Source organism: Cnephaeus nilssonii (assembly GCF_951640355.1).
Source record: "Cnephaeus nilssonii genome assembly, chromosome: 10".
NCBI classification, from domain to species: Eukaryota; Metazoa; Chordata; class Mammalia; order Chiroptera; family Vespertilionidae; genus Cnephaeus; species Cnephaeus nilssonii.
In genome coordinates this window covers 71,613,700-71,633,647 of record NC_137081.1, presented here as the reverse complement: position 1 = coordinate 71,633,647, position 19,948 = coordinate 71,613,700, and the positions used below count along the sequence as shown (strand labels likewise).

The 19,948-nt window shown below is 37.1% G+C and overlaps 1 protein-coding gene across 1 annotated transcript in view; it reads right to left on the bottom strand.

The window, feature by feature from the left end:
- Nucleotides 1-19,948, bottom strand: part of LRP1B (LDL receptor related protein 1B) — a 1,721,287-nt gene that overhangs the window by 309,324 nt on the left and 1,392,015 nt on the right. Inside the window, exons 44-45 of the mRNA XM_079782447.1 lie at nt 1,118-1,310; nt 80-205 (exon numbers count right to left, since the gene is read on the bottom strand). Of these exons, the coding sequence (XP_079638573.1) occupies nt 80-205; nt 1,118-1,310 (319 nt within the window). The remainder of the gene's footprint in view (nt 1-79; nt 206-1,117; nt 1,311-19,948) is intronic.

Below are 19,948 nucleotides of genomic sequence, written 5' to 3'. Positions count from 1 at the left end.
CAAACATGTGTCAAACACAATGTCCATGTGTGCTGTTTTGAGCAGTATGTCATAGCACATTTGGAATCTCTTTACTTACTCACACATCGGTTGTCATCTACCAATATTCGATCTCCCCTGCAGGAACAATTCACTCTCCCATTAGGAGTTAAAAGGCAAAGGTCATGGCAACCTCCATTCAATAACGCACATGGAGAAAGTTCACCTGTAATGAGGAAGCTTTATTGGTAACATTATATTGATTTCCTATTCTGTGCTAGGTGCAGGTTAACTGTTAGACTGCCTCAATCTCTTTTAAAAATCTCATAAACAAAAAAGATTCAGGACTTTAGAAAAATCCAAAAACCTCAGAGATAATAACATGAGAAAAATATGTAACAGGGGTCAGTACACTATCTAACACATTTATCAAGGAGGCCATAGGACCAAGTGCACTAAGACTACTGGAGACCACACCAGCACTACAAACAGCCATTTTGTAGATATTCCAGTGATTAAAAAAAAAAAAAGTAAGCTCAGGTGCAAAGCTTGCTTATAACAGGGAAGCAAGTTGATTTGAATGTCCAAAGATATGAGGAGTGCCCTGACCGGTTTGGCTCAGTGGATAGAGCATTGGCCTGCGGACTGAAGGGTCCCTGGTTCGATTCCGGTCAAGGGCATGTACCTGGGTTGCGGGCACATCCCCAGTAGGGGGTGTGCAGGAGGCAGCTGATCGATGTTTCTAACTCTCTATCCCTCTCCCCTCCTCTCTGTAAAAAATCAATAAAATATATATTTTTTAAAAAATAGATATGAGGAGTGAGAGAGAATGGAATAAAATTCCAGAAACAAATATTACTGTAAAAATCAATAAAATATATATATATTTTAAAAAAGATATGAGGAGTGAGAGATAATGGAATAGAATTCCAGAAACAAAGTATTACTAAAATACATAGAGAGACACAAGCTAAAAGGCAGGAAGTCTCATGCAAAGTCACCACGAGCACTTCCAGCTATTCTGGTGCCATTAGAATGATATATTTGATTATGGTAGTTAAAAAAAAAAAAAAAAGCACAGAGAGAAATTTTTGAGAGTATATAATTAAGAAATAAATTTGCTTTCTTTGTAACTTACAGCTATTGGTGTCATTGGCAACAGCTATGATTCCCATAGGCTGATGTGGAATGTCAGAACGGAGAATTTTTGTGTCTCCTCCTGTGTACTTGTTGGAACGCAGGATAGCTCTTCTTCCCCAGTCTGACCAAAAGATGTAATTGTCATAAACAGCCAAACTGAGGAAAGTCCCTGGCCCCGATTTTACAATCACCTAAAATAAGTTAAAATATAGATTTGTAATATGAAGATAAACATATTCCTATATCCACATCTATTTCTGTGTCAAAAATAAGGGATTATGATTAGTTATATTTAATCAATGGAAATCATCAGACAAAAATGCATTTTTCTAGGTGTACTATTATAATATTCTTCATAGTTTATTTAAATGTTTTAATTATCCTAACCTTTTGCAAAGTGTTTACTGAATATTTTTAGTATATCTCTATTTACTACTAAGCTAATATGCAAGAAGAGATGGAAAAAAAAATCAATGACTTCAGCTTTCACTCTAAGACACTGAAAGAAAATAAGTTAAACCCAAAGTAAAGAAAAAAAAAATTAAGAGTAAAAGAGAAATTAAGGAAAAATAAAACAAAAAAATAAAGAAAAAATTAATAAAACTTTAAAAATGGTTATTTGAGAACAATACAATGAATAACACATAATGATGCAGTGTGAATGATCCTAGGAATACAGATTTAGTTATCATTTTAAAAGTCTATTGCTATAATTTACCATTTAACAGCTAAAACAGGAAAACTCATATAAATATCTCAATAAAGGCAGATAAATTATTTTCTAGGATCTAATATCCATCTATATATATAAAAGCCTAAACGACACTCAAGACTGAACGACCAGTTGCTATGACGTGCACTGACCATCAGGGGGCAGATGCCACAGGCCATGATTGCCAATGGGGCCTGCCGGCCAACCTCCCAGTCCCTTCCCCCAGCCGGCCGGCCCCGATTGCCCAATCATGGCTGGGCCCCTGGGCTGGGACACGGAACCAGGGGTGGATGGCAGCGGATGTGGTTCCTTTTCAGGGGTACCAAGGGCTGGCTCACTCCTCAGGGCCTGCGGGCCAACCTCCAGGTCCCTTCCCCTGGCCGGCTGGTCCCGATCGCCCTAGCGGGCCCAGGCCCCAGGCTGGGATGGGGAACCAGGGGTGGGTGGTGGCGGATGCGGGCGGCAAGGGAAGGAGGAGGGGAGAGGCAGGGAGTTGGGGAACCACACGGTGGCGGTGAGGGAAGGAGGAGGAGAGGAAATGGGGAGGCAGAAAACTGCATGGTGGTGGCGTGTGGGTGGCAAGGGAAGGAGGAGGCCGGGAGGCGGGGAACCTGATGAGCCCTGATCACCAGCCAGGCCTAGGGACCCCACCCGTGCACACATTTTGTGCACCAGGCCTCTAGTTCCTAATAAAAACTCAGAAGATAAATAAAATTAGAAATAAGAAAGAGTCACTCTTAGTAATCTACACAACATTGTCCTATAGTTTCTAGTCACTATACTAAGAAAAGAAAGCAAAAACAAATGCATCCAGATTAGGGGATAATGTCAAATTATACTTATTTGCAAGTGACACAATCCTCTGCATAAAAAATTATCCAATAGAATGTGTCAAGAAAACAAAAGCTGCTCGAACTAATTAATAAATTTAGTAGGTTGCAGCATGCAAGATTGCTATATGAGTTTCTATAGAGTAGTAATAAACTATTGAAAATTAAAATAAAAAGTTTTATAATAGCATTAACAAACAGCTAGTAACACATATAAAAAAAAATTTAAAAACCTGAAAACTAAAAAACATTGTTAAGAGAAATTAACAAAAACCTAAATAAATAGAGTTATGCCTTACTTATGCTTTGGAAGGCTTGGTATTAAGATGCCATCTCTCCTCAAATTGATAAATTATATCTAATCCAACTATAAACCCTGCAGACATTTTCTAGAAATTGGCAAGCTAATCCAAAATATATGTGGAAAGCAAAGCATCTAAAATAGCAAAAACAACTATCTTATTTTAAGACATAAGTTTACAGCTATTAAGACAATGTGGTTTTCAAAAATAATAAAGACATACATCGGTAATACAGAAAAGAAATAGAGAAATACATCAGTAATACAGAAAAAGCCAGCATGTATATGGATAACCAATTTTGATAGACATGCATAGGCTATTCAAACATATAGTATAACTTCTTTAACCAAATGATACTTCAACAACTGAACATGCATATGCAAAAAAAGAACTGCCATCCATATATATAAAAATTAGCCAAAAATAAATTATAGTCCTGAATATAAAATCTAAAACTATAAGAGATCTAAAAGAATAAATGGGAAAAAAATATTTACAACCTTTGGTGAGGCAAAGATTTATTAGCATAATGACTCCAAAAGCATGATCCACTAAAAAGGATGATAAATTAAACTTAATCAAAGTATAAAACTTTTATTTTTCAAGTGACACTAATAAGAAAAAAAAAAGATAAGACACAAACTGTGAAATTTTTTTGTCATGCTCCTTTGATTAATATAACCTTGTGTTATAATTTGATATCATAGATGAACCCAGAAGGTAGTATGATAAGTGAAATAAGTCAGACAGAGAAATACAAATAGCATATGATCTTAGTTACATACGACATCTAAAAAACAAAATACATAAATGAACACTCAAGACAGAAACAAACTCATATATACAGAGAATAAATTGGCAGTTGCCAGATGGAAGGAGGGTTGAAGAGATGAATAAAATGCTAAAAGGAATTAAGAAGTACAAATTTTCAATTATAAATATAGTCATAGGGATATAAACTACAGAATAAGGAATATAGGTAAGAATACTGCAATAACTATGTATGGTATCAGATGGGTACTAGGCTTTTTGGAGTGATCACTTTGTAAGGTATATAAATGTCCAATTATTATGTTGTACACCTGAAACTAATATGATATTATATGTCAAGTGTAATTGGAAAATAATTTAAATAAATATATAATTGTTAAAATATAATTTTAAATTTAATTAAATTATGTTATTAAAGAGAAAAAAATATAGAACTGCCATAAGATTGAGACTGTCAAACCTAAGAGGGAAGGCAGGGGAGGGTGGAGGGGGAAAGAAATCAACCAATGAACTCATATGCATATATGCATAACCCATAGATACAGATGGCAGTGATGAAGGCTTGGGGGGATAGGGGGAAGGAGAGGACAATGCGGGGCGAAAAGGGGGACATATGTAATACCTTCAACAATAAAGATTTATTTTAAAAAATGAAAACACTAACTCAGAAAGATATCCACACTCCCATGTACATAAGTAAAACCCAAAATTCTTCATTTCTAGTAAGTTTCCAGGTGTTGCCAATGCTGTTGATTTGGAAATTGACTTTGAAAAGCAAGAATTATAAAATATTGAAAAGTATAGAAAAAATAATCTTACCACACAAGTATAATGTCTCATCTCTTTGGAATAAGGGTATGTATTACTTTTTTTATTATTATTCTTTTCAAATTTGTATCATGGTGTATGCTTTTGTATTCACTTAAAAGTAAATTGATAGGATTTCAGGTGCCAGCCAAGATGGGGTAAACCCACCACAGCCTACCTCTTCTACTGGTTACTGCTTCTGATTGTAATGTTTTAGGAACAAGAGGAGAAGAATAGTGAAAGGAAGTGAAGTAGTAGCAAGTAGAAGGGTGGGAGAAGACAGAATAAATACTATTTTTACTGCCACTGATTCCCCCCCCCTCCATATTGCATTCAGTGCCACCAGATAATCAAATAGGTTACCTTCAATTATCTGGTATGCATTTGCTGCTTACTCTCAAAAGGTGTCATTTCAATGCCCCTTATATTCCCTAGTAGTTTTCTGAATTCACGCAAATGATGGAGAGCTGGTGGCGGCCCTGAGTTAGCTCTCCAAACCAGGCCTAAGGAGGGCTCAAGCAGCACTCATATGTGCTTCTGAGTTAAGAAGTTTCTGTAGGCCAGTAGTTTACTTCTCTACTTCTGCTGACACAGAAAAGCATTAAACTCAGCCTACAATTATGCATAGGCTTTTTTAAAAGAATCCTCACTTGAGGATATATTTCCATTGATTTTTAGAAAGAGTGGAAGAGAGTGGGAAACACAGAGAGAAATATTGATGTGAAATAAACACATCGATTGGTTGCCTCATGCACGTGCCCTGACCAGTGCTCTGGCCAGGGAGGATCCTGAAACGAGGTGGTACATGCCCTTGACCGGGATCCCAACCCAGGATCCTTCAGTCCACAGGCCAACGCTCTATCCACTGAGTCAAACCAGCTAGGGCTGCATAGGCTTTTATAGGGTACAATAGGTTCAACTAAGAATCATACTGATCCCAAGACATCTCATTCCACTGGTTAAAGTTCCATGTGAAACAGAAAAGTGAAATCCATTAAATTATACTTTTTCATCTCTATGTTAAGCATTTGTAGCATAAGTTCACAAATACTGCACCTTGCAAGCCTAATCAGCATCTTTATTTAGAGAGCAGAAAACTGCCATCATAAATTACACTCTATTGTGTTATATGGTAATGCGCCATTAGGGCATAATTTTGAGGAACTTTCACCTTGAACCTATAAATAGCATCATGTTTCAAACTAATAATTCATATTCATTTAGAAAATTCATTTCTTGACACAGTCCCTTAATCTCACATGTGTCCTCGTAGACAGACAATTAAATTGGTGATGCCACATAGACTTGAAATCATGTGTTGAGAATTTAGTCTTGAATCATATGACTTTTTCATCTTGGAACTTCACTGATGGCTTAGTGGTGGAAGTACTGGAACTAGTCAGGGAATACAAAAATACTCAGCTTTATAAATCAAACAACATATTTCCAATACCCAGATGCTCAATGTAAAATCAAACAATTTAAAATTCAAGCAAACAGGAGGCTTCCCAAACACCCCAGATGACTGCCTCACTGACAAGATCATAAATGGTCATTATAAGAAATGACAACTTGGCACCTGCCATGGATGGACATGACAAAATGTTACAGATTGCAAAAACACAAGTGCAGTTGCTTTGGCCTTGGAGAAAATGGTTGTGTGGTGGTATATCAGCAACTTAAAACTAAGAAATATTTAATTTAAGAACAGAAAGCTATATTTAACTTGCCTGAGTGAGCTTGCAGAACAAATGTAAAAAAAAATGTCTCAATGTCATTAGTATCCAGCAACATTCGAAAAGAACAACATGCACAACAATCATCTAAAAGATTGTCTAATATGTGAGAGGAGTTACAGCCTTATTTAGAGAGACAAACCCTCCAGAGAGGAAGATAAAATGATGAATTACTTTGATTCTATACTCTCTCCTTCTGATCTCTTAATTGACCAAACTCAACCAAGAGTCAGAGTCAGTTGAACACACTGGTAAGCCTCCTGAGGGAAAGAACAGGCGAAGGAGGGTTGAGAAAAGGACTGGGGGATATGGCTGAGATAAGTAGTAGAAAGAACCCTATTCTTTGCTTTTTCTTAGATAATATTCATCATTTTTCCTTGAATAAGATTTTTGATTTTTTGAGACTCAGTCTCCGAATCTGTAATATGGGAGGGTAAAATTAAATGATTTAGCTTTGTTCCTTTTTCAAGGAAGGAGGGTTGGGAGAGTATTTCCTTGGGTCACACAGAAGACTGATGAGAAGAAAAATAAATTGTCATATGTCTGAAGTGTTATAGGCACTCCTGAATGGAATTTGAGGTAGGTTCTGATTCTATGCCTTATGTTCATATATGATTATAGTTATTAAATTCTGATTTAGTTTTTATTTGCTAGTGAAGTTGAGCATCTTTTCAAATATCTGTTGGCCATTTGTATGTCTTCTTGGAACAAGTGTCTGTTCAGGTCTTTTTTCCATTTTTTAATTGGATTGTTGGTTTGGTATTGAGTTGTATAAGTTATTTATATATTTAGGATATTAACCCCTTGTCAGAGCTATTGTTTGCAAATGTCATCTCCCATTTGGTTGGTTGCCTTTTAGTTTTGTTGGCAGTTTCTTTAGCTGTGCAGAGCCTTTTAATTTGATATAGTCCCATTCACTTGTTTTTACCTTTACTTCCCTTGCCTTTGGGGTCAAATTCATAAAATCTTCTCTAAGACCAAGATCCATAAGTTTAGTACCTATGTTTTCTTCTATGTGATTTTTATTTCAGAATGTATATTTAGGGCTTTGATCCATTTTGAGATAATTTTTGTATACTGGGACAAACAGCAATCTAGTTTAATTCTTTTGCAACTTAAAACAAAGAAATATTTAATTTAAGAATATTTAAGAATATTCCAATTTTGCCAGCACCATTTATTGAAGAGGCTTCCTTTTCTCCATTGTATGGTTTTGGCTCCTTTGTCAAAAATTATTTGCCTATACACATGTGAGTTTATTTCTGGGCTCTCAGTTTTGTTCCATTGGTCTTTGTGCCTGTTGTTCTGTCAATACAATGCTGTTTTGATTACCATTGAACCAGGAGATCACAGTTCCATTACTGGTCAGGGCACAAGCCAAGGTTGCAGGCTCAATCCCCAGTATGGGGTGTACAGAAGGCAGCCCATCAATGATTCTCTCTCATCATTGAAGGTTTATTTCTCGCTCTCCCTTCCTGTCTCTGAAATCAATAAAATGCATATTTTTTAAGAAATAAAAGAAATAATGATCTGTCTTAGTGTCTTCACTAAGAGAATATTTTTTAAATGAATAGTTTATTGATTTTTATAGAGAAAATGAGAGGAGAGAGAGAAAAATATCGATGCAAGAGTGTAACATTGATCAACTACTTCCTGCATGCCCCCTGGAGATCAAGCCTTTAAACCCAGGCATGTACCCTTGACCAGGAATAGAACCAGCAACCTCTGGTGAATGCAATGATGCCCAACCAACTGAACCACACCACTCAGAGCGAGAATTATTTCTCAGTGTTTATGATCCAACAAATTATGTAGTATTTTGCATGAAAATAGAGGATTTAAGGTTTTGCATAAGAACAATAACAATAAGCACAAATCACCTAAAATTTGTAAATTGAAGAAAAATATACTTGCGTCTTATTTGTTTAAATACCTAATAAAAATTATAAAATATACTGAGTTCTTATTCTTTTCCAAGTTGGGTATTTTTAGATTTGATGATGATCACTCCCTGGAAGAAAGGGTAGAGAATGAGAAGGCAGGTCTCTCAATCAAGGCAAAGTCATCTTTAAGAAATCAAAAGACCACAGGAATCCAAATGAAACCAGTGAATCAACTACTTCCAAGTCAGTATGTTGTTGAAAGGCCATCTTATGAACCAACTGGGCTATTAAAATGATAGCCCAGTTGAAAAGTTCTTACTGCTGTGATTTTTCAAGCAGGCATTTCAACTCAGGCTTTTGGCCTAACAAATTCTCACAGTTCAAAGTATTTAGCCCAAGGACAGATTAGAGAAAAAAATAATTAAGTTGCACATTTTAAATAGATTTACTACGAATGCCTCTTATGGCCCATAAATGAGATCTTTTATAATAGAAAAGAAGAAAAATGTGGTAATGAAGGGAGTGATTACCATTTTTGTAGTTATTCTAAAATGCAATGCTTTATTCTCTATGTGTTAATATGCATTTATCTATATTTCAAATTCTGACACTTTTCATCTCCTGTCCTGTCATTGATTTAATTAAGGATTTTAAATGTATATACATTAGTCTCTCCTTATATGTAGGCAGATAGGTTCCAAGGCTCTTATTGTACACCTTGGAACCCAAGATTGTACCAAACCTTACACAGTCTATGTATTATTTCTATACATACATACATATTACAAAGTTTAATTTATAATATGGGCACTGTAAGAGATTAACAAGAATAACTAATAATAAAATAGTAAATCATAACAATAAAATAAGGGGACTTGAACACAAGCATCGTGATTCTGTGGTAGTCAATCTGATCAGAAGGCTACTAAGTGACTAATAGTCAGAGCTTACATAGAATGGACAGACTGGACAAAGGGACAAAGCAAGATAGCATGAGATTTAATAATGCTACTCATGATGGCACACAATTTAAAACATATGAATTGTTTATTACTGGAATTTTTCATTTTCAGGCTGTGGTTTACTGCAGGTAACTGAAACTGCGGATAAAGGGGGACTAGAGTAACATTCAAATATTTTATAAAATGCCATGCTCTACTCTATTTTAGCTTGCACAAATCATTATTTGTTCTTCATTAGTGCCATTTGCCCTGCATTTTAAGCCATTTCATAAAATCCATCTGACAGATAAATATTTGGAGACACACTGTTTGAAGTAACACTATTATATGTCCTCAAAGCCTGCACTTGGCTTCATTGTTTAAGCCTTATTTGGCTGTTTCCATGAGCCGGCAGCAGCATTTTGACCACTATCTGCAATATGGCATAAACGGCATGCACACCTGCACAAAGTGACACCTTTTCCAACTGCTTAGGAAAAAGACAACGAAACTTAGCAATGAGAGGGTGTCAATGAATTCTGAATAACTTTGGTGTAAATGAAGGCAACATAATCACCTCTCTTGTACCAGGCAGGTATTATGCTTTTCTACAAGGATTCATTTTAGTTAATTTAAGTTGAATCATTAAGCATTACTATTTGGAAGCTGCCAGAAAAAAATGACAAAAATTAAGCAGTTACAATTATTCAAGGACATGCTCTGAACTGTTCAGCATATAAATCACCTTCTGGCGTTCATTTAGACAATAAAATTTTATCCTTTTAACTGAGTTTGGATAACTAACCAGTGACTTTAATATTACCCAAATGTTAACACCAGTCTTAAATCCTTGAAAAAATAATTAAATAAGCAATATTTCTTAATTAACATATTTTGTGGTGTTAGATATATAATAAAGAAAAAATTCAACCTTTATAGATGATTAGATAGTAGCTTATACATAAATAAAATATAACTATCTCTAAATAACTGTGGCAAATGATCACAGTGTTACACTTTGTAATTTAACCTTCAGCTTTTCACCTTAGCCCTGATGCTTAACTATGGATGGATACGTCATATATTTGGCCCTGGGATATTTTTATAACATAGAACATTACTGATCCTGACAAGGAAAAAAGGTCCAAAACTAAGTATATAGACTTTGGGGAATACAGGCAGGTACTAGCTCTGCAACTATAAGCAAATTATGAATCTCTTAAGTGACAGAATTTGTCTGATAATCTCTAATAGCCATTCTAACTCTAACAGCTATATTATCCAAACTAAGTGCTAACTCCTATAAGCAGATATAAAGCCTTATAATATCTTCCTAATTTCTCAGATGTGAGGAGTCCATATGGACATAATGAAGTAAAGTAATGCATGCATGTTTGTGTGTGTGTGCATGTTGTATGATTTTGTATTATTGATTCAGATAAGGTATGTTTTCCAATAGATTAACTACATTTATGTTAACCATGCCATAACTCCTCACATTCAAGTATGTCTTATGTTTAGTTCCAAATATTTCATGATTGGTTACTTTCAATATTCTGTGTGGATATCAAGCAGAAAGGAAAGGAAACAGTAAAGAAAAAAAATAAGCCCAAGAAAATACTAAAAATAATGGAAGAGTAGGTTCAGCATAGCAGGAAGGGGACATGAGACAAGGCATCATAAGAATGAATAACACTTGATCTTGGTACTCTTGATCTTTCAAAATACAGCCTTTCTGCTAAACTAACAGTATATATAAACTTCCCAGTCTCCATGCTTTTGATGCTGCAGATGAGCCAGAAAAAAATGCTTCATCATCTTATAATTCAGGATTTAAAAGCCACTGAAACCATGTCTGCAGTCACTTGAGTATTTGGCTGATAGCTCTAGCTCATACATTAGGGTACAATTCCGAAAGCTATACTTTGCTCCCTACAACAATTGCACTGTAAGTTTTCCAGAAAATGCATTGACTCTCTTTCCTACTCCCTTTGGGAAAACTGTTACTTTCTTTGTGAAGATATGAGACAGAGAAATAAACTAAGGAAGCATGCAAGCCAACCCAACATTATTATCAGGAGAAAATGTTCCATTTCCAGATGGTGGCTACTCAGACTTGCATGAGTATAGTTTCATAAAACATAACCATGCCATCTGAAGATACCAGACTGTCAGAATCCATCACTCTTGAGGTCAAATGTTCAGAACCATTTTTTTACCATGTATATACTAAGGTCAGCTTCTAAGATTACACATTCTCCACTAAACAAACCCTTCCCACTTCCTGCCCCAGAAATCCCCTGAGGAAGCGGTAACTAACATGCCTATTGCATCATCCCTGCTTATTGTTTAGTTCAAATGTTTGTGGCATTTTGCAATATAATAGCCTGGATCCATAATATAATATAGACCCAAGAAGTGAGCTATAGATGGGGAGACTCACAGTGGGTTAGCCAGCTAAGTTTTAGACAGACATTTATTACAATAGTTGTATTTCAATTATATTATTTACTCAACTGATTCTTTTGCTTCCAAAAGAGACAATTTACACCTCAGCATAAATCCTTAAAAAAAATGATTGAACTCATGACAGAATTAATGCTTTCCTTTTTAATGCAGGGATGTAACAACCAGTTAGGTAATTACTTTTATTTTAAATGTCTGGAATTCAATTTTTATGATAGCTATAATAGCTCAGAGAAAGAATGAGGAAATGCATATGAAGTCTATTATGTATTTATGCAAGTAAAAAACACAAAACTATATCCTGAATTCACAAAACCTAATTTATATGAGTTAATGTATTTTGTTAAAATCTTTTTAAACAGTCCTTTGGGAGGACTGGAAGCAAGAAGAGCACTGGGACTTCTCAATTTAAAAACTATTACTTCAAGAGTCTATGCAGAGGGCTGCTTCAGAAACATCCTCCTGTATTTGTCAATTTGTGTGGGTTTTTTTTCATACTTTCTGAACTAAGCACTTGAAAGTGAGAAAGAGAAATAGAACATCATGCAGCCCAGCTGTCTATGGAACACGTGTTTTTGTCAGTCACCATGCTCATGATCTACTGCAATAATAAATCACACAAACCACACTGGTTGCATAATTTATTACAACAGAGTATCAGCAGGTTGAGGCCTCCGGGAGCTGAGTTACAGACATGAACTTGCATCATTGCTTTTATCTACTTCCTTTATTTAACTTTGATATAAGAAACCACAGTGGGAGGATCTGGTCAGAATTGAAAGCTGCTTTGGCATAATTTTCTAAATGACTTTGACACTGAAACTGAAGTAATATTATTAAAAGTTCTAACCTTTTATTTAGCATTTTTTTTCACATAAATTAAAAAGTAAACAAGTCTTAAATATTACTCCTTTATAATGATGATTTGTTTGCTTACTTAAGCATTTTCCTCTTACTTATATTTCCCCATAGGCAAAATAATAATAAACTTCAACTACACTAATGTGAGTTACATGTATTTTATATTTAACTAGAGACCCGGTGCATGAATTCGTACACGGGTGGGGTCCGGCCGGCCCGCCCCAATGGAGGCCCATTAGGCTGGACTGGCAGGGGGAAGGGGACACGGGAGGTTGGCCAGCTGGCTTTGCCCCCAATTGGGGTGTTGGGGGCCCATCAGGGGCTGATCAGGGCCCGGATCAGGCTGGTTGGCTGCCACAGGGTGCCTCATAGCCACTGGTCAGTCTGGTCGTTCTGCAGTCCTAGTCACTGGGCTTTTATATACCAGTACTAGAGGCCTGGTGCATGAAATTCATGCACAGGGGTGTGTGTTCCTCAGCCCAGCCTGCACCCTCTCCAATCTGGGACCCCTCGAGGGATGTCCAACTTCCTGTTTAGGCCTGATCCTACTGGGATTGGGCCTAAACGGGCAGTTGGACATCCCTCTCACAATCCAGGACTGCTGGCTCCCAACTGCTCACCTGCCTGCCTTCCTGATTGCCCCTAACCGCTTCTACCTGCCAGCCTGTTTAACCCTAAGTGCCCTCCCCTGCAGGCCTGGGTTCCCCCCAACTGCCCTTCCCTGCAGGCCCAGTGGCCCCCAACTTCCTTCCTCTGCCAGCCTGGTCACCCCTAACTGCCCTCCTCTGCAGGCTTGATCGCCCCCAACTTCCCTCCTCTGCCAGCCTGGTCCCTCCCAACAGCCCTCCCCTGCTGGCCATCTTGTGGCAGCCATCTTGTGTCCACATGGGGGCAGCCATTTTGACCACATGGGGGCAGCCATCTTGTGTGTTGGAGTAATGGTCAATTTGCATCTTACTCTTTTATTAGATAGGATATTGATAATTGGTAGTTTCCCTATTTTAATATTTTCAGAGTGGCACTTCTAAGAGTACATAGGGTTTTTCTTGAGTAAATCACTTTTCATTATTTTAGTCTTCAAACTTTAATAATTTTCACTAGTTTAATGGGGGTAGTATTTTACCATGGCATTATTCCATAGTGATCATTAATAATTAAGTATTCTTTTCTTTTCATTCAATAAATATTTATTGAGCTAGGTAAAAATTGCTGCCCTCACTAAGTCTATCTCATAAAGCTGTGCCTGTTTGATAACATATGGGTATTTGTTGTCAAACCCTATTCTCCATTTCTCCAGGGCCATCCCCTATCAGTCCCCCCCGCCCCCAGAAATTCTAGGATTTAAGAATTTTAATACATTTCCAGGAACTCTGCCACTGAATGTTTGAGGACCACCTTACTACTTGTATTATAAATTACAGGTATCTATAATTCAGTCAAACAATTTGTAGTGATAGTATTTACATCCTTGCTACTAAAAGTATGGGAGCTTTTTAGAAATAATCTGTGGCTTCAAACCAGACCTAAATCGGAATATGAATTTTAACATGATCCCAAATTTGTCTGAATTCACTTTGAAGTTTGTTAGGCAATACACCCCCAGCCCAAATAAAATGAACCCATCTAAACCACACTGCAAAATGTCAATGCTTCCCTAATGACAAACTTTGGGGAAAAGGCAGCAAATATACATGGACATTTATTTTTAGTAAAGATCATGTACTGATAAGAAGACATATTGCAGATGACAGAACTTGGGCCTTTGTGTTTTATGAACATGGTTTGATTTTTGACCTCAGGTTAGCTAATTTTTCAGCACCTCAACTACTTCAGTGGCAAATTGAAATAATAATAGCTGCTTTAGTGATAATTATTTCAAATGCACATTAAAACTGTTAGTCACCCACTAAATGACAGCTATTACTGAAAACCTTCTATGAAGCAACTCAAACACACAAAGTATTCTTATAAAAAAATTGTAAATTTTTGAAGCATCAGAATAAACCAGTTTGTTGCTGTTCCTGGTCCTGAATGAACAGTCCTTGGTAAGGCAATATTTTCCCATCTTTAATCACTTGAATACTGTTGTATGAGACATCCTTTACATAACACCTCAGGTACACTTAGTCACAACTGCCTCTAGAACTTGTGATCATTTTTTTTCCCCACAGTTAATATGATGAACATTCATGTGGGCACAGTACCCGTACATCAGGCCTGTGCCTGGAGCCTCCGAAAACTCCCCAAGATAATGAAAAATTAATGACTCATGAATGAAATTTCTGACCGAGAGAAAAAATCCAGCAGAAACATTTGTCCCTTTTCCTCCCCACTCTTCGCCTCAAGCTGTCCTAACGTGCAATTGGTGTGGTTTCTCTGAAGAAGACCTCAGGAGATGAAGCACTTGATATCAAGAAGTTGCCATCTCTGTAGCATGCTTCTTCACATACTCTTTCCCTCCTTTTTAGTATATTCTCCTTTACCCTCACTACTGCTTTTCCATGTATTGTGTACCTAATTAGAAATCAGAATATACACTGTTGCCTCAGTTTCTCTTTCTCTCTCTCTCTCTCTCTCTCTCTCTCTCTCTCTCTCTCTCTCATTTTTACAAATATGGACTGAGATTAATGTTTTTACATTTTTTGTCCTTATTTGAATACAAGTTCTACTGTTATTTATTTTGAACTGTTCTTTAAACTGACTCATTAGCATAAAGGAAAATCCAGTATCAGAAGAAATAGAATGCGATTCTAAAAATACATACAATAAAACTAAAACAATATTGTCTAATTATAATTAAATATTACTACCCACTAAATTGTAGTTTGAGTTCCCTATCCCCCACACCTCTACTCTCCCATCTTCCTCAGTAATGGAGTGTCTTAGGGTTGTTAAATATATACTAGTAATATATTTAATCATTCTTCCTACATCAATCAAAGGATTGAAAAAGCATTAAGGATAGCATGACTTTTCATACTACATTAACTTTAAATTAATGATGTGTCTGTGTACCACTTGATATCAATGATGAAAGTCCTATATTGGGGGGGATGTGCTAGGAGACAAGAGTATGATGGTTCCTATGCAAACTCTCCTGCAAATTTTAAATCAGGTGAGAAAGACCCAAACTGATTTTTAGTAAAATATATATTCTCACTTAGTATATATTTGATTAAACCTTGTGTAAACTCTCCTTTATATTTATAGAGGTTTATGGTAAATCCCAATTTTGACAATGATCAAAAATCAATGGGATCTTTAAAATTGGGATCATGCCTCATTGAGGAGCACTGATTTATATTGTTCTTGGGTGAGCTCAGGCATCAGCATCACAAACACACACACACACACACACACACACACACACACACACACACACACACAGAAACAAAAACAAACAACTCCCAGGAGATTCTAATGTGCATTTGGTATTTAAAAAAATTCTATCTCTTCAAAGTTATTATTAACAAACTAAAATGAGTAATTTTTTCTGCCCAAGGCAACATAATTCTGGGACACTTATTCTTCATTCAACTAACTGGTCCTTTAATATCCCTACTATTCAGCAGCCTCAGAGTTAGATGGTTTGGTAATTGATAGGCACAGCTTTCTTTTTTTTTAATATATTTTTTTTATTGATTTCAGAGAGGAAGAGAGAAGGAGAGAGAGAGAGAGATAGAAACATCAAGGATGGGAGAGAATCATTGATAGGCTGCTTCCTGCATGCCCCCTACTGGGGATTGAGACCGCAACCCAGGCATGTGCCCTTGGCCGGAATTGAACCTGGCACCCTTCAGTTCACAGGCTGATGCTCTATCCATTGAGCCAAGCCGACTAGGGCGGTAGGCACAGCTTTTTGAGTTTGCCAATAGAACCAAGTGACATGATTTGCCCCTCTATCCCCACGATGCTCAGCTGCAGCTCCTAACCCTGGAAATAAACAACTGGATACTTCAGTTCTCCATGTCTGGAATTATCACTTCAGCAGGTAAACTACTGATTATATAAATTTGCAGCTGCTACATTATGGTCATGGGATTTTGTTTGAATACTGTTGGAAATATCAGCCTGACTCTTCATTACTGCTTGTTTTTGACCCATCTTCCCTTCATGTATATAACTGTTCAGTTGTACTTCCAATATATATATTTAGGAAACATTATTTATATCTCCCTCCATTTTTTAATATTATTTCTTGACCTTTAATAATTATGCAATAACTCATCTATCTTACTAACTTCATCTATTTTTAAATGCATTTTTATTGATTTCAGAGAGGAAAGGAGAGGGAGAGAGATATAGAAACATCTATGATGAGAGAGAATCATTGATCTGCTGCCTCCTGCACACTGGGGATCAAGCCCACAACCCGACCATGTACCCTGACCGGGAAGTGAAATGTGACCTCCTGGTTCAGAGGTCGACTCTCAATCACTGAGCCATGGCAGCCGGGTTAACTTCATTTACTTTAAAGATCAACTTGTCCTTTTAATCAACTAATTTAGAATTAATAAATATATTTTATAAGTTGGGGTGTAATCATATTTCTTTTGATTGTATGTGCTAGCAGAAATTATTTAACATTTTTATTTTCACTAGCTTTTATATGTTCTCAAAATTCCTCATGTAAATAAAATATCTTGATCAATAGCCTTTTAAGTATTAGGTTCAGAGAAACATCTATTTATCCCTTCAACTAAATAAAAGTACTGTACAAATAGGCTTTTGGGAAGCTCAGGAATAAACTTATGCTTTTGTTAATTATTTACAGTTTTACTGTAAAGAGCTTTTATTGTAAACTAGTTGAAACATTTTTAAACAGTTGAAATAGTAACTAATTAATTGTAATTATTTTGCTGACACTAAATGTTTTCAAGAGTCAAACACAGAATAAAATTCAATATATTCTCTGAAGCTTAAATTCATGGTTTTTGTCCGTGAGAAACAAATAAGAAATACATTAAAATCAGCTACAGGGCAATACAAAATAATTAATCTGGAATTCAGAGAAGATACAAATTCTTGTAAAGAAATTCAGAATTTCCTGAATTTAAATATGAAACTTTGCAAGCAACATTAATTTGGAAGACATATGCTAATTGCTGTGTGTGTGTGTGTGTGTGTGTGTGTGTGTGTGTGTTGCACACATGTGTGCAGAAAGGCTTTCCTACCCATCTGTTCTTTTCATCTTTGTATATGAATTTCTAAAATGAGGCTGGTGGGACAGGTGGCTGCTGGTCTTTTGAAAATTCTCTCTGATGCCTAAAAAATTGAAAGCTTCTAAGAAATATTAAATCAATCCATCAGTATCAGTGCCACATTCTGAAAGGACAGCTGATATTTTCTGGGTGAATACACTAGCTGCCCTGGATACTGACCATTTTTCTTCCTAAGGAACACTTCTCTTTTGGGAGATCAGCTTCAGTAACACTTTAATTTGCACGACTAACCAAGCTGAACCATCACTGAAATGTATGTGGATTTAAATCAAAGGAATTGTGTTAGAAATAAACACCATTAGCCCTACTGCAATAACAATCTTATCTTACCAAATAGGAATATCAGTTGTCCACACATCAGAAAGTTACCCTGAATGGCTGAAACCTGCAAAATCACCAAACTTTGATTTGATCTCTTTTTTTAAACTGTTTAATTTTCATTTTATTCAGGGAAACAATTTTATGATTTCCTTTTTAGTATATATATATATATATATATATATATATATATATATATTCATTGCTGGCAGTCGAACATCCCCCGAGGGATGTAGGAGTGTGCCAAGCGGCAGGTGGCCAGGGAGGAGCCCAAATTAGGGCTGGACGCTACACCGCTCACACTCATTTCGGCCCACTGTGCCTACTGCTATGGCGTCGGGAGAGGCTCCCAATGCCATGGCAGCTGTGATCGCTAGCCATGAGCTCGACTTCTTGCTGAGCGGCGCTGCCCCTTTGGCAGCGCACTGACCATCAGGGGGCAGCTCCTGCATTGAGCATCTGCCCTCTGGTGGTCAGTGTGCATCATAGCAACCGGTCGTTCCAGTTGTTCTGTTGTAACAGTCACTTAGGCTTTTATTATATAGACTAGAGGCCCAATGCATGAAATTTTTGTAAGAGTAGGCCTTCCTTCCCCCGGCTGCCGGCACCAGCTTTCCTCTGGCACCCGGTACCCAGGCTTCCCTCTGGCCTCTGGTAGGCACTTGGGACCCAGGCTTCCCTTGCAGCCCCAGCTTCGTCCAGAAGGTTGTCTGGAAGGATGTCCAGTCTAATTAGCATATTATGCTTTTATTATTATAGACTAGAGGTCTGGTGCACGAAATTCATGCACTGGTGTGGGGGGGGGGTCCCTCAGCCCGGCCTGCTCTCTCTAGCAATCTGGGACCCCTGGCTCCTTACCACCCGCCTGCTTGCTGCTCCTTACCCTGCTTGGCTCGCTGCTCCTTGGAGGTGGGAAAGGCTCCAGACACCGCTGCTGCACTCACCAGCTGTGAGCCTGGCTTCTGGCTGAGCAGCACTCCCCTGTGGGAGTGCACTCACCACCAGGGGGCAGCTCCTGTGTTGAGTGTCTGCCCCCTGGTGGTCAGTGCGCATCATAGCGACCGGTCATTCCGCTGGTCTTTCAGCCCTTTGGTCGATTTGCATATTAGGGTTTTATTATATAGGATAATTGACATATAACACTGTGTAAGTCTAAAGTGTAGAGGGTGTACATAGTTCAAAATATATATGTACTGCACCTCACTGAGTTTTCCTTTATTTATTTATTTTTTTTGGTGGTGAGATATTTTAAAATATACTTTCTTAGCAACTTCAAATATACAATACATTACTATTAACTATAGCAAGCCAGAAATATCCTGCTTTAGACAGAATGGGAAATGAGTTAGAATCATAACTAGGTTCATATTTTAAATGTCAAAATAAATCCTTAAAATTATATTAGAGATATCTGATTACTGGACCACCTGGAGCAGCTATAATTGCCATATATAAGAATAGAAGGAAGGGGAAAGCAAAAAAGCAAAAACAGGCATATATAAAATAAGATGAAGTGGAGATAGAGTTGTTATGAGGAATTATAGAAATACTTCCTTTATCAGAACACATTAGAAAATAATACCACACCCAGGATAATGATTTACCAGATTGTCTTTTTCAAAAGCATTATCCAGTAGTTTCATTTAGAAGTTCTTTACTGTTGTCTGAGGCACATACTTTCACACTATATCCTCATAATAATCTTGAAATTTAGGTAGATGATTTGCACATTGGAAAATTAAACTTTATAAAGACTAAATAATTTGCCTAAGGTCACATGATCTTTAATTAGAAAAGATAGCCTGGCTGGTGTTGCTCAGTGGTTGAGCATTGACCTATCAACCAGGAGATCATGCTTCAATTCCCAGTCAGGGCACATAACCCAGTTGCCAGTTGCAGGCTCAGTCCCTAGTAGGGGGTGTGTAGGAGGCAGCCACAAATGATTCTCTCTCATCATTGATGTTTCTCTCTCTCTCCACC